Here is a 14,767-nt window from a genome sequence, read left to right on the forward strand (position 1 = left end):
GTGCTATACTGAGTGTTTAGAGGCCTGAGTTTTTAGTCCTGGCTCCGCTACCAACTTGCTGTGTGACCTTAAGCAGCTCCCTCTGCCTCTCTGGATTTCAGTCCCTCCACTTGTAAAACAGGCATAACAATGTCCACCTCTCACAACTATGCAGCAAATGTTTCCTTTGGAAACAAAAATGGAGAGATACAAGATTTGGCCAAAAGTGTATAAAACCAATTGGCCATCTCAAGTCTGTTTGAAATAGAAGCACACATGTGGCAAGTTTTCTCCAAACTCCTCTGACAGTGAGGAATATTGGATACACACAAATGATTTTAACAACACCAGTTTCCTCAGTTGTTGGAAGTGAGGCACATTTTAGAAATGCTAACAATATAATTTGGCCCCCAATGCAACATTTTCTCAGGAAAGTTGTTTACATTTAGTCCTGAGAAATTGTGATATTTAGATGAGCGTTCAAGGCAATATGCTTCAGATTGTATTCCAGGCAAAATCTACTTCTGTCTTGGGGAAGGTAAAAAGCAATTTCTTGTATTTTCATAACATCTCTCCTTATGGAGTACACAGACTTTCACATATGGGTACATAATCAGACATGTGCAGTGGGTAGGAGTAGATATTATCCTCATTTTCTGGTGAAATGAGAGAAAGAGGGGCAGTTTTAAGTGACAAAGGCTAAATTGGAGCTCAGGTCTCACAATGAAGCCATCTATCCACAAGGTGACTTCCACTGTTCTAGGAGCTGAAAGCTCAGGGAAGACTGGAACATGGGCAGCCAACTCTAGAAATCCTGGCTCCTCCTCCTTGTTCAACCCCTTGGTCCATCATTTGTGCTAAAGGAATATTCCAACTTGTAAGACTATCAAAGCAACAGTAAAATACATCCATACACCACTTGGTGAGCAGCACTAAATTCATTGCCTTGGAGGCTGACATGCCATTTGTAATCGCATAGAAGAAAAGACTATTGGCAGAAAACTCTGAGTAATGACCCTCTAAGGATGCTCAATCAGCCCCAAACTGAAGCCAGCAGGGAATTCAAGGTGAACACTGCACACTGAGGAGGCTGAACCTACCCCATGTCCTTCAGTAACTGCAAGTTGTTGTGTGTTGCTCAGCACAAAACGGGGCTTGGCCATTATACAGAGTGAAGTAAGCCAGAAAGATAAAAACATTACAGTATACTAACACATATATATGGAATTTAGAAAGATGGTAATGATAACCCTATATGCAAAACAGAAAAAGAGACACAGAAGTACAGAACAGACTTGAACTCTGTGGGAGAAGGTGAGGGTGGGATGTTTCGAAAGAACAGCATGTATATTATCTATGGTGAAACAGACCACCAGCCCAGGTGGGATGCATGAGTCAAGTGCTCGGGCCTGTTGGGCTGGGAAGACCCAGAGGAATCGGGTGGAGAGGGAGGTGGGAGGGGGGATCGGGATGGGGAATACGTGTAACTCTATGGCTGATTCATATCAATGTATGACAAAACCCACTGAAAAATTTAAAAAATAAATAAATAAATAAAAAATAAAAAAACATTAAAAATAAAAGGGGCCAAAAAAAAAAAAAAAAACAAAACGGGGCTTGGGCAGCAAAGCTGGTTTGCAATCTCATTAGGAAGCAGAGTACTTTGGCCCCACAACCTCAGGCACACCTGTGGCTCTGTTCTAGGGCCACTCCCCATCAATCTGGTCAACTCACATTTTGAAAATGTCTTTTAATAAACCACAGGTTGTTACTCCAGATGATTGCTCTGAAATTCATGTTTCTACATCTATGCATTGAGTATATATTTGGATAGGAGTGGAAGGAAGAGCGTTATTAGCATCATGTATTGATTGGGTGGGACAAAAAAAGACCAGTACTGCCAATCACGGGGGCCTGTTGTATAAATTAATGCTTGATGCTTACTTTGATGTTTTTATTTGGGTGCAGAAGGGAGGAAAGAGGGGAAAGTTTTCTAAATGCTCACTGTACCTCTCATATTGTGCACTTGTTGTTTCTTTCAGTATAATGGTTCCCGTCCAAGGGAAGAATGGGAAATGTGGCACCCGACTCTGATTGCAGAAGCTCTCTTTGCGATATCCAACATTTTAAGTTCGTTGCGTCTCATATCCCTGTTCACAGCCAACTCCCACTTAGGGCCTCTGCAGATCTCTTTGGGGCGCATGTTGCTCGATATCCTCAAATTCCTCTTTATCTACTGCCTAGTACTGCTGGCTTTTGCCAATGGATTGAACCAGCTTTACTTTTATTATGAGACCAGAGCAATCGATGAGCCCAACAACTGCAAGGGGATCCGATGTGAGAAACAGAACAATGCCTTCTCCACGTAAGACTCCCCCCTCTCCTCTTCTGCCTTTTGTCTGCTTTCTCTTTCTTTGCCCTATTTCCAATCCGTATCTTTGCCATTGCCCCTTGACAGTGCACACAGAGCTCACTTATTGATCACTCTAGGAGACTAGGAGAGGAAGTAGAGTTAGGTGAGGGAGGAAAGAGACAAACACACACCGGCTCCCAGGAACTCATCTAAAGAGTTACTTCTGAATTATTTTGGTCACATCTAATATTTTTAAAGGAATTCATGAAAATGAAAGTGTTAGTCACTTAGTCAGGTCTGACTCTTTGCGACCCCATGAACTGTAGCCTGCCAGGCTCCTCTGTCCATGGAATTCTTAGGCAAGAATACAGGAGTGGGCTGCCATGTCCTCTCCAGGAGATCTGGCTGGGTCTCCTGCACTGCAGGCAGATTCTTTGGTATCTCAGTCACCAGGGAAGCCCCAAGGAATTTACGGGAAGGGAGTAAATAATCCCTCACTCAAAAAAGCACTGCTAACCAAGGAAATGAAAAAGCAAGGCTATACCTCTCAACAAGTAATCACCAAAGCTAATGTAACTGTTCTGGATCAAGAACAAAGAAAAAGGAAGGATGCAAAATTACCTGAATGCATCTTGTGATACTGTGATTTATAATAATAAATATGTATTTGTTCTTTGTCCCCATTTCTGGCACAGAACTTCTAAAACCCTTGGTATTTCCTAAGTGATGAGAACCACAAAGGTGTCTCTGGTTGTGTTAACAAAGTGACTTTTGGACCTCACCTAGGATGGGAGCTAGTTATCACCATGTGATTAGAGGGTTGGAACTTCAAATCTCACCCCTCAAACCTTCCTTTCAGGGAGGGGAGAAGGACTGGAAATTGATTTCAATCACCTTTGGCTAAGTACAGGAGTTGCGGGTTCAATCCCTGGGTTGGGAAGATCCCCTAGAGGAGAGCATGGCAACCCACTTCTGTATTCTTGCCTGGAGGGCACAGAATTCTGGCAGGTTACAGTCCATAGGGTCACAAAGATTCAGACATGACTGAAGTGACTTAGCATGCATGCACACACCAATGGCTAATGATATAATCAACGGTGACTGTGTAATGGGGGCTTCCCAGGTGGCATTAGTGGTAAAGAAACTACCTGTCAATGCAGGAGATGTAAGAGATGTGTGCTCAATCCCTGGGTTGTAAAGATCCCCTGGAGGAGGGCATGGCAACAATATTCTTGCCTGAAGAATCCCATGGACAGACGAGCCTGGTGGGCTATAATCCATGGGGTCGCAAAGAGTCAGACACAACTGAAGTGACTTTGCACGACTGTGTAATGAACTCTCCATAAAAACCCAAAAGGACAGGGTTTGGAGAGCCTTCAGGTTGGTGAGCATGTGGAGATTTGGGGAGACTGGGTGATCAGAGAATGCAGGGAAGCCTGCCCCCCATACCTTGCCCTATGCATATTCTATCTGTCTGTTCCTGAGTTGTATCTTTTTATAATAGACCAGTAATCTAGTCATTTCAATGTTTCTCTGAGTTTTGTCAGGCACTCTAGCAAATTAATCAAATCCAAGGAGAGGATTGTGGGGAGCTCCACCTAAAGCCAGCTGGTCAGAAGAATGGGGGACATCTGGGAAAACCGGAAAGGGGAGCAGTCTTGTGGGACTGGGCTCTTAATCTGTGGAATCTGATGTTATTCCTCAGGAGTGTCATAACTGACTGAGCTGGCTTGTAGGGCATCCAACTGGTGTCGAAGAATTGGTAGTATGAGGGGAAAATATCTCCTCATTCCCACAGATGGGAATTCAGTTAAGAACCCCTTAGGTGGTGTCAGAGAAATGGGATTTGCTCAAACAGCCCTGGCTCATGGGAACATGGGGTTTGGGAAGAGAAAATATTAATAACTAAAAGGGCGGGTGGATGGTGAATTTTTGATTCCTAGATGGAGAGGAGACAGGCAAAGAGTAAGATGAGAGTCAGTTCAACTTCTGGGGTTACTTTAAGGTTTCAGATGTACCAAGGCACCAAGCAGTGATTGGAAATATCTCCTATTCCCACTCGGGACATAGAGGACAGATAATGACTCTCTGTCCACGAGTCCACTGCCTCCAGTATGGAACCCCTGTGCCTTTTCTTTATAAACTCAACACCTACTTCTCTAGGACCTTTAAGCCTTCAGAACGGCTTTTATTTTCTGAAACATCACTGTTAGGGGAAGCAGACAAGAGAAGGAAAATAAGCACATATCAGGAAACGTGTTAGGTTCTAGGAGCAGTTCTGAGCTTACGCCAGACTCACGGTCCTACACCTTGTCTATCTCTAGCCCCTGTTCTGGAGAGTGCCAGTCATCTGGTAATCATAGTCATGACGCCAAGGTCAGGAGGGATTCCTAGTTATTAAGTTAAGATATAATTTTCCCCCTTAACTCTATAAACTAGGGCAGATCAATGGACTCAGACATTCTAGAAATGTGCTAAATAACAAAGGCCAAGGGGGGAAAAAGGTTTCTGCTTGGCCCCAAGTTGTACCAATAGAGAAAGGGAAAAAACAATGCTATGTAGCCAACCCTTATCATTGATCTCTAGCAACATTTCCTAAAATGGATGACAAATAACCATTCACGTTCATGGGGATATGAATAGACATGAAATCAAGATTTCTGATTGCGTGAGGTTTGGAAATGCTAGGAAAAATTAAGTGAAAAGTGAAAGTGTTGGTTACTCAGTTGTGTTGATTCTTTGTGATCCCATGGACTGTAGCCCGCCAGGCTCCTCTGTCCATGGAATTCCCCAGACAAGAACACGAGTGGGTTGCCATTCCCTTCTCCAGGGCATCTTCCCAACCCAGAGATCAAACCCAGGTCTCCCACATTGCAGGCAGATTCTTTACCTTCTGAGCCACCAGGGAAGTCCCTAGGACAAGTTTAAGAAGGGCTTAAGCCACTTCAGGGCTTCTCAGAGACTCCATTGTGAATCTACAGCAAAGGGAGAGGTTTTCCCAAATCTATTTACCAACATGCTGTTCCAGTGAACAAAGTTTGGAAAATTTTGGCTTGTCCTATCACCCATTTTCCAGCACCCACCCCCTCCACTAGGCCACACTCCCTGCTTCTCTTCCCAGAACTCAGGGCAAAATCTTGGATGGGGAAACCAGACTTATGTGAAAGGGAAAAAGAAGCCAAAATGGGATGACAGTGCCATTTTGGTGAAGCCAACCAAGAGTGGACAAAGGCAACTGTTCACCTCTCTAGAGCCTCTTGACTAGGAACTACTTCCTTTCCTGCATTACTCTAGAGATATAACTCACATCACCCTGTTTTCAATACAAAGAATCATTTTATAGTGGCTTGAGCACCAGGAGATGGTATCTTTTCCCATCAAAGCTTTCGACAGAGATGCACATGTGAATGCAAGGTGCATTCCAGGAGGTTAGGTCCCTGCCAATTACCCTCTCATGGGAACTCTGCTGAGGAAGTTTATGAAATGCCTCCTTATAAGTCAGCAGTGATTATTAACACCCCTGTTGCCAACTGACATTTTGCTCCCATCACTTGCCCAGCAGGAATGATTGACAAGAATGGACACCTGTCGTACACAAAATTATATCTTGGGGTGTCAGGTATGAAGAAGCATTGTCATGCTGGGACCAAAGCAGCAATAATGTTACCTCAACTTCCCTTCTAGGTGTTGGTTTTTTTCCCCTGCACAGAGCTCTGACTTCTATTTTCCTTTAAATGCCTCAACTCAGGCATTTATAATACCTGCTAAAATACATGCTACTTATACTGTCAGAAAGACTCCATTTTTAGAGAAGGGGAAAAGAGCCTGTGAACAGACCTGATGTAAACTATGGCATCTGCTTGTTGTCACCCTTTTCCTTCTGATTCTCTAGAGATATTATTGTTATTCTTCAGCTTAAAAAAGAAAAGAACTTTCCTGGGTTCACAATTTAGGGGGACCTGGTTGTCCTTGGTGACAACTGCTTGACAGTACAGTTGGTGGTTTGAGTTCAGTATTCAATACTGGGGGTACCTGGCCTTCATCCACTGTTGAGAGCAATTGGGAAGGTACCCTCTGAGGGCATGGGACTTAGGAGAGAAACAGGGTGGACGTGGCAAGAAGCTGACTTGGTGGTCCTCTTGTCCTTGTGAGGTCCTGGCCCTCAACTCTGGATGCCTCCTGAACACACCTGGCTGTTCCACACTGTTCCACGGGCCTCTCAAACACAACATTCACAGATAAATTCCTTAGTTCTATGGCCCCACACCAAAGCCATCTCCCTTTTAACTCCTCATCTCATTAAGGGATACTAGATAGACTCCTAGGAGTCATCTTAGACTCTTCCTGTCTCTCTCAAGCAACACATCCTGTCTCACACTCAGCTTTGTCTACTTCCTAAATATCTCTTCAATCCATTCTCTGTGTAGACACACATACACACACACACACACACTCACTACTGTCTTCTTTCAGGCCTACATCATCTCTCCCCCAAACTGCTACACACTTAATTGGTCTCCCTGCCTCCAGTCTTGTGTCCCCTCAACAATTTCCCACCTGCTACACAGAAGTCTCTAAGTGCCAGTCTTATCTCGTCACCCTCTGGTCTCTTACCCGCCTGGTATCAGTATCCTCTCCACTGTAAAATTCACCTCTTTCCTATAGTGCACAGGGCCCTGGAATCTGGATCCCACCTTTCCAGCCTTTCATTCCTCTCCTCCATAGTCAACATCTTGCTCTTCCCAACTTCAGGAGAACATCTTGGTCCTACAGTCCTTTGTACTTCGCACACCATCCTCTTTGCCTGGAATGTCCATCCCTGCCTGGCCAGCCTGAACAGCTCTCCCTACCCCTTCAAGTGTCTGTCAAAGTCTGACCTGCTCTTTTAAGGCTGTTCTTACCCATTTCAACCCCACTCACAGTTACAGGCTCCTTCTGTGTTTCCCATGGCATTCTAAGGACATCTCCATTTTAAAAGCTAACTTATAATAATAAAGGTAATAGTAATAATAATAATGTAATAAATACTATATTTTAGTTGTTTGTTGCCTCTCTAACCCACCAGACTGAGACTCCCATTTTACAGGCCTTGCTCCTACCACAGAGGGGCCTAAGACATAAAGGAGTTCAACATGCCCATTGAACAACTGAGTGAAAGAATGAATTCTAGTAGCAACCCTATCTTTAATTCTAGAAGATTCACTTTTCCTTCTGCCCTCCCTCACATGGCTGAAGTATTTGGCCAGTTCTGTCACTCTGCTGATCCACTTTGAACTTGCTGTCAGTGACAACCCTTTGCCTTTCTCCTCCCTTCTCATCCTGTACGTGGACACTTGGCCAGAGAACAAACCTCTACGTTGATCCTTATTAAACTTCATCTTGTTAGTTCTAGCCCCTTGCTCCAAGCCATTGAAATCTTTCTGAATCTTGTTTCTGTCATCCAATTAGCTATTCTTCCCAATCTTGTGTCTTCTGAAGATCTAAGAAGCTTGCCACCTATTCTCATCCAAAGCATTGATAAAACTGTCATTCAGGCTTGGTGTTCACTGGGTAGAATATTGGGTGGCTCTTAAAATTACATTTATGAAAAGTGTGGTTTTTAAAGATATAAAAATTATGTCCACTATGATTGCAACTAACATAGTTGTAACTAGATGTGAAAATGAATGATAATCTATGAAGACAAGAGAGAAACATGAAACAACAAGGTTGTATTTAGGTGGAAGGTTGATAATAGTCTTAAAAATAGCATATTTACTGAGTGCTGGGTCTAGGCACTATTACAAAATGAGCTTGATATGAATTGATTCATTTAATCCTCACAATCTTCATAGTGCTATGAGGTAGGCACTACTATTATTATCCATTTTACAGATCAAGAAATTAGAGTTCAAGGAAGTTAATCAGAGTGCCCAGTCACACAGGTCATAGTGGTGGAATCAGAAATTTAATCCAGGCATACAAGTTCCAGGTTGTGCTTTTATCCAAGGGTGTGGGTGTAAGACTGAGTTTGTAAAGTTGTGTAAAATTAGTTGTATAAAGTTGCAATAATCATGGATACATGTAAAGCTAAAGAGGCCAGAACCATGACCTAATAGGTCACTTAGGACCTCCTTGTAGATCATCATCATTCATTTGTAGCTATTCCTACTTAATCAGTGGTGATTTCTTTACCCAAATTCAGCCCATATATTCCCATCTTATTTATTTGGATACAAACTCAGTCCCCACCAAAGGTTTTTGTTGTTGTTGTTGTTGTTGTTGTTGTTCCAACCAGGTTTTAAAGGTCCTTATTGAGTATCTTCAACTTTTTCTCCTAAATTCAATTCATAACCTTTCTACTGTTATCACAAGATGGTGTGCCACTCATTCATACTTTCCTTACTTATGTGCTTCTATAATCTTTTATAGATTTACCTAACATTTATTCAGCAACTCCTACCTGCCAGGCAATAAGGATATTGATTAAATGGCATCCTTGTCATCCAGAAGCACATAGTCTAACAGAGAACACAAATAAACAATTAGGATAGCTGCATTTTTAATGCTTTTGCTATGCCAAGCACTTTGCCAAATGCGTTACATGCAGAACCTGACATGATAGAATAAGATGGTTAAATGTTTTGACTCCAGAGTCAAAAAAGCTAGGTACAAATACTACCTCTGCCACTTTCTGCCTGTGTGACCACTTTGTGCCTCAATTTCTTATCTGAAAAAAAAGAATAGTAGCTACTTCATAGAGTTATTTTGAGAATCAAGTATTACACTGCATGAGAAGCCTTTAGCACAGTGCCTGGCACACAGAGCACAATAAAAGTTAGCAGTTAGTACTTATCCTACCAATGGCCATTTTAGAGATGAGGAAACTTGAAATTTAAAGAAGTCATGTGACTTTGCCAAATTTTATAGTTAATATGTTTGTTTAGTGGCTAAGTTGTGTCCAACTCTTTTGCAACCCCCATGGCCTGCAGCCCATCAGGCTCCTCTGTCCGTGGGAGTTTCCAGGCAAGAATATTGGAGGGGGTTGCCATTTCCTTCTTCAGGGAATCTTCCCAACCTAGGGATTGAAGCCCCCATCTTCTGTATGGAAAGGTGGGTTCTTTACCACTGAGTCACCAGGGAAGCCCAATTAATACATACAGAAGTTTAAAGTTTGCTCTTAGCCACTCCTCTCTCCTATCTCTACAGTGTGATATGTGCCTCTATGTAGTAAGGCTAGGCTGCTATGGGAGAACAAAAGAGGAGCATCTGACCCCACCTTGTAGGAAAGGAATCAGGGGAGGCCTTTAGAGGAGCTGGGGCTTTAGCGAGGCTGGCAGCTGGGGCTTTAGCGAGGCTGGCAGGTCAAACAAGAGTTGGGTAGAGAAGAAGACAGGATGGAAGTGGAGGCTACAGTTTGGGAGTATGGTAGGAGCATTCCAACCAGAGTCAGAAACTTGTCAAAGGCAGGTTGAAATAAGAAATTGCCAAGTCCAGTGAACTTCAAAATGGTAGGGATGACCAAGCAATGACTATGCCTTTGTTCCCTGTGGGTTATCAGCACAACTTGGCACTGCTTTTTCCCAAGGAGCTTATCTTTTCCAATACATCCTCCACTTCTTCACTGATCAGAGTGAAATGCAGAGGGGTCAATATTTACACTCCTTCTACCTTTGGAAAGATGAACTCATCTCAAAGATGAGACTTTCAGCAAGTGTCATGAGGACCATAGTTCTTATCTTTATTCTACCAAGTCTCTCTTTGCTTCATGATCTATTAATATTTGTGGATGGCTCCCAATATGCACAAATCCCCTCTTAACTAGCTGGTAGGGATTTGTCTTGCAAGCAGTTAATATCAAGTCTTCCTGAATCTCTGTATCTTCACTTTGTGCCCCTTGTTGAGTCAGCAAGTTCTGTATACTTGTTGACTCTCTGCTAAATGAAAATGAACTCAGTTTTTTTCTCTGAAATCATTACCTTTAATATCAAATTAGCATTCCTTTGGCATTTAGGATTCTGGGGTTTGGCCAACAAGTCTTTCCATCCCTGTGATGATTGTGTTATGAACCTGACCACCATGTAATGGTCCCCTAGGTCATGAATTCAATTGAGTCTAAAAGCCATGGAGCTTCCTATTGATCTCTCACCAGAATGTTCTTTTCTACCCCAAATGTCAATCACCCATTTTACCTGGGCATGCCTTTCAATAAGACATATTCTCCTAATGACCAGATTGTATCATGACATTTTGTGCCCCATGTCAAGGGCATTTTCACTAACAACCACCAAAACCTGAGGAACAATCTTGTCCCCTTTCCTTATCTGTTAAACAATCACACCTCTAGGGTCTCCCTAACTAGGATATCACCACAGTTTAGGACAGATTTTAAATGCCTGAACTTTCACTTTTAGGAATCTTTGTATCAGTCATTGGAATGACTAGTAGTAAACTTTCCACTTAAGCATTAACCATTACAATTTTAATTGTTATGGGGCTGGGGGTGGAGGAGAGTAACATCATCCATTCTGGAGAAGCAACCAATGAATTAAGACTTTGCCAGCATATTGATGACATATTTGCCCTGGTTTGTGGCCTTGTTGTCAGTCATGCAATCAACAAACGCTTTGTGAATGCTTTCTATATTCAAGGATACTCAACTTCCAGAGATTCTGGTTCTTCAGTGTCATTCCTATTTGCTGCAGCTGTTCCTGTTTTTCTAAGCCCTATATTCCCTGGCTTTTGTTATCCAGCTGCTGGGCTAGCTTCTTATGCCATTGCTGGCCTCCTGCCTGCCCTGACTTCTAATGGACACTGCTAGGTCCTAGATAGGCCTTCATAGCAGAACCAGATTCCTGCACCCCATGTCTCTTCCATTTCTGACACTCTGTCTGGCTATGTGACACATTGTATTGCCTGGCCCTGACTTGTAGAGTCTCCTGAAAATTCAGATCATGTAATAGGTCTGACTTGCCATATTCTAGTTCTTGTTCTCTGGCCCCTGAAGTCCAGACTCTCATCTTACTGTTGATTTTCAAATGTTTCACCATCTGGCACTTACTTTCATCAAACAAAAAAAGATTTCTTCCTTCTTGGCTAGCTCTCAAGTAATATGATGCTGAAAGGATAGTGGGAGCTATCCACTATGATTAGAAAAGAGCCATTTAACAGATGAAAAAGGGCCACATGCATGTCCCAAAGGAGGTCACCTGAGAATCAGGCCAGTGCAGAGTACAAGCTTCATCAAAATGAACTAACCCTCACTGTGAAACCCTCGCCTACTGAACATGCAATTATTAACAGGTTTGGAGTCTTATACACCTTTAATCTAGTTATAACAGTAGTTGTATTATTAATATGTCTTCAATCATGTGTTCAACAGATATAGTGCTGCTCAGTAGCTTGAGTCATGTTTGACTCTTTGCAATCCCATGGACTGTAGCTTGCCAGGCTCCTCTGTCCATGGGATTTTCTTGGCAAGAATATGGGGTGGGTTGCTATGCCCTACTCCAGGGGATCTTCTTGACCGAGGGATTAAACCCACATCTCTTACATCCCCTGCATTTGCAGGCAAGTTCCTTACCAATAGCACAAGGGAAGCCTATTATATGCCAGGTACATAGTAGTTATATGCCTGTCTCTTTTCTCATAGAGCTTACTTTCCAGTAGAGATGAATAGAAAATCAACATAGAATCAGAATTTACTTAATAACATAATTTTAGAGAGTTTTAAATGCTACCAAAAACCTGAAACAAGACAATAGGATAGAGAGTAACTGGTGGGCCTACTTTAGGTGGAGTGACACCGGGGAGTCTGTCTAAGCAAGTGATGATTGAGTTGAGACCTCAGTGATGACAAGGAGACAGCCATGCAGAGATGGGGGGAAGAGCACTCCCAGACAGAGGAAATTTTTAAGACACTGCCCACGTATAACCCCCAAATGAACCCAAGAACCTGTCTCTAAGCTGCTCAAAATACACTGGGCTATAAAAACAACACATTTTGAGCTTTTCAAGAATTGAAAAGTTACATTCATTCTCAAAGTTTTATTTCTTGACTTCTCTGCCTCTTTCATGTGCTGGAGAAATGATTGGTTAGTGCCCGCCCAGGAGCTGGCTGCTTTGTATTGCTATATGCACAAATTTCTGAACATGATGCAAAAGAAAACCTGGACCCCCAAAACATATCCTTGCAAAAGTTACATATTAATATTTGGATGTGGAGACTATGAGAAGAAACAGTAATTTATGAAGCTATCCAATATAGAATAAAACAGTGGCTTGGGGAGGTCAGAAGTACCTGGATTTGAATTCTGGCTCAGCACTTATAGCTTGGTCAAATTATTCAATCTATGAACCTCTCTTTCCTCAGAAGTAACAATATCAGTCTTATAGGAATCATAATGTTAATATATGTAAAATGTTTAGTATGCTTTTATGGTTCTTCCCTGGTGGATCAGATGGTAAAGAATCTGCCTGCAATGCAGGAGACCCTAGTTTGATCCCTGGGTCAGGAAGATCCCCTGGAGAATGGAATGGCTACACACTCCAGTATTCTTGCCTGAAGAATTCCATGGACAGAGGAGCCTGGCAGGCTACAGTCCATGGGGTTACAAAGAGTGAGACACAACTGAGCAACTAACACAACACAAATGCTTTTATAGTAAATTCTCAGTAATTGTTAGCTAATATATCATTAAAAACAATTCATATAAATTTTCATTCAAGAATCCTTAAGCTACTCTACTGAGCTTAGCACCATTCTGGGCCCTGTGGGAACCACAAAAGAAGTATCAGAAATGGTTTACATTGCTCATGTTCACTTAGCTGGCAAGTGTCAGAGCTGTTTTTAACCCAGGGAAGTCTAACCCAAGTACCATATTCTTAGCCATTGCACTCCTGCCTCTATGTAATTAGAAAGGTGTTAAGTCACATGGTCTGAAGATAAAGGAGAAAGTTTGGTGGAGGAAGTGGTGCTTGAAATAAGTCTTGGAAAATTAAAGGTTCTGTGTAGATTGAGAAGGAGATGATATTCCAGGCGGAAGGGCAAGGCATAAGACATAGAAGTGGGAACAAACAGACTTGGGTGGATTGTGCTGGAGAAGAGACCAAAATACGTGAGATCATCACTCAACCTGCTGGGATGCAACCTCCTTATTAATTAATTATTATTAATTAAGCACGTTTTTGCTTTTTTCTTGCTCCTCCTTGAGAACTGACCTTCTCTTTGATCTCTTTTAGGCTCTTTGAAACCCTTCAGTCCCTCTTCTGGTCTGTATTCGGCCTTTTAAATCTCTATGTCACCAATGTGAAAGCCAGACATGAATTCACAGAGTTTGTGGGAGCAACTATGTTTGGTACATACAATGTCATCTCCTTGGTAGTGCTGCTGAACATGCTGATCGCCATGATGAACAACTCCTACCAGCTTATTGCTGTAAGTCACTTTGCTCTACAAGGTGGTGGGTAGGGGGGTGGGTACCTTGGTTTCAGGAGTGGTCACAGTGGGCTGGAGTCCATTGGAAACTCAAGGAAACACTCCATCTGCCTTAGTTATTTTACACTAGCTTTTCTAGTTATTAGATTGAATTATTTCTTTCTAAGGCAGTTTGGACTGTTAGTCCTTTGCATCTTAGTAATGTTCTAATGAATAAGAGTTTCTGGTTACCTGTTAAAATTATGTTTAAATCTCTGAATCCATTTTCTTGCCTTGGTAAGAAGAGCTCAGGAGGTATGAGCAGTTTGGCTACAACATGTACCCTCACTAATCTCTAGGGTTGATTGAGCTAACCCATTTCTCAGGCAAGAGGGATGGTCTTATCTCCATCTTCACTGTAGACATCTTTCTCCCAAAACTGAGCAGTCTATTTATTGCCAAGGACAACTTTATCAGAGGGTGGTATTTTTTTTTAATCAAAAATGTATGAGTGACTACAGTCCACTGTGAGATACTCTGAAGTAGAGTTCTATGGCTGAATCTTTTTTGGACCATCATATTATCATTTGGATCAGTAGTGTGCATTACTCTAAACTAAAAATGGTGAAGATATAGGATATGGGATCAGTGTAAGCCCTGTCTTGGTTTTTTAATGTCAAAATAAATATCTAACCTTAGCTTATTTTCTTATGATTTCTAAAAATGCAAGTGTTAGCAAAGAAATTCTGGCTACTTGAGGTCCTGTTTAATTAGATATCAGTGAATTTGGATGTTTAGTTGTATATATAAATACCACATTTTCTTTAGTTATCCACATATCAATGGATGGCACAGTGATAAAGAATGTACCTGCCAATACAGGAGATGTGGGTTTGATCTCCACGGTCAGGAAGACCCCCTGGAGAAGGAAATGGCAACCCACTCCAGTATTCTTGCCTGGGAAATCCCATGGACAGAGGAGCTTGGTGGGTTATTGTCCATGGGGTCGCAAAAGAGTCAGATATGACTTAGCAACTAAA

The 14,767-nt window shown here is 42.2% G+C and overlaps 1 protein-coding gene across 1 annotated transcript in view; it reads left to right on the top strand.

Annotated features, from left to right (window-relative positions):
* TRPC5 (transient receptor potential cation channel subfamily C member 5) overlaps window positions 1-14,767 on the top strand; it is a 160,174-nt gene that overhangs the window by 111,663 nt on the left and 33,744 nt on the right. The window contains exons 5-6 of the mRNA XM_065915436.1: window positions 2,022-2,344; window positions 13,553-13,748. Of these exons, the coding sequence (XP_065771508.1) occupies window positions 2,022-2,344; window positions 13,553-13,748 (519 nt within the window). The remainder of the gene's footprint in view (window positions 1-2,021; window positions 2,345-13,552; window positions 13,749-14,767) is intronic.

Source organism: Muntiacus reevesi, chromosome X, assembly GCF_963930625.1.
Source record: "Muntiacus reevesi chromosome X, mMunRee1.1, whole genome shotgun sequence".
Taxonomy (NCBI): Eukaryota; Metazoa; Chordata; class Mammalia; order Artiodactyla; family Cervidae; genus Muntiacus; species Muntiacus reevesi.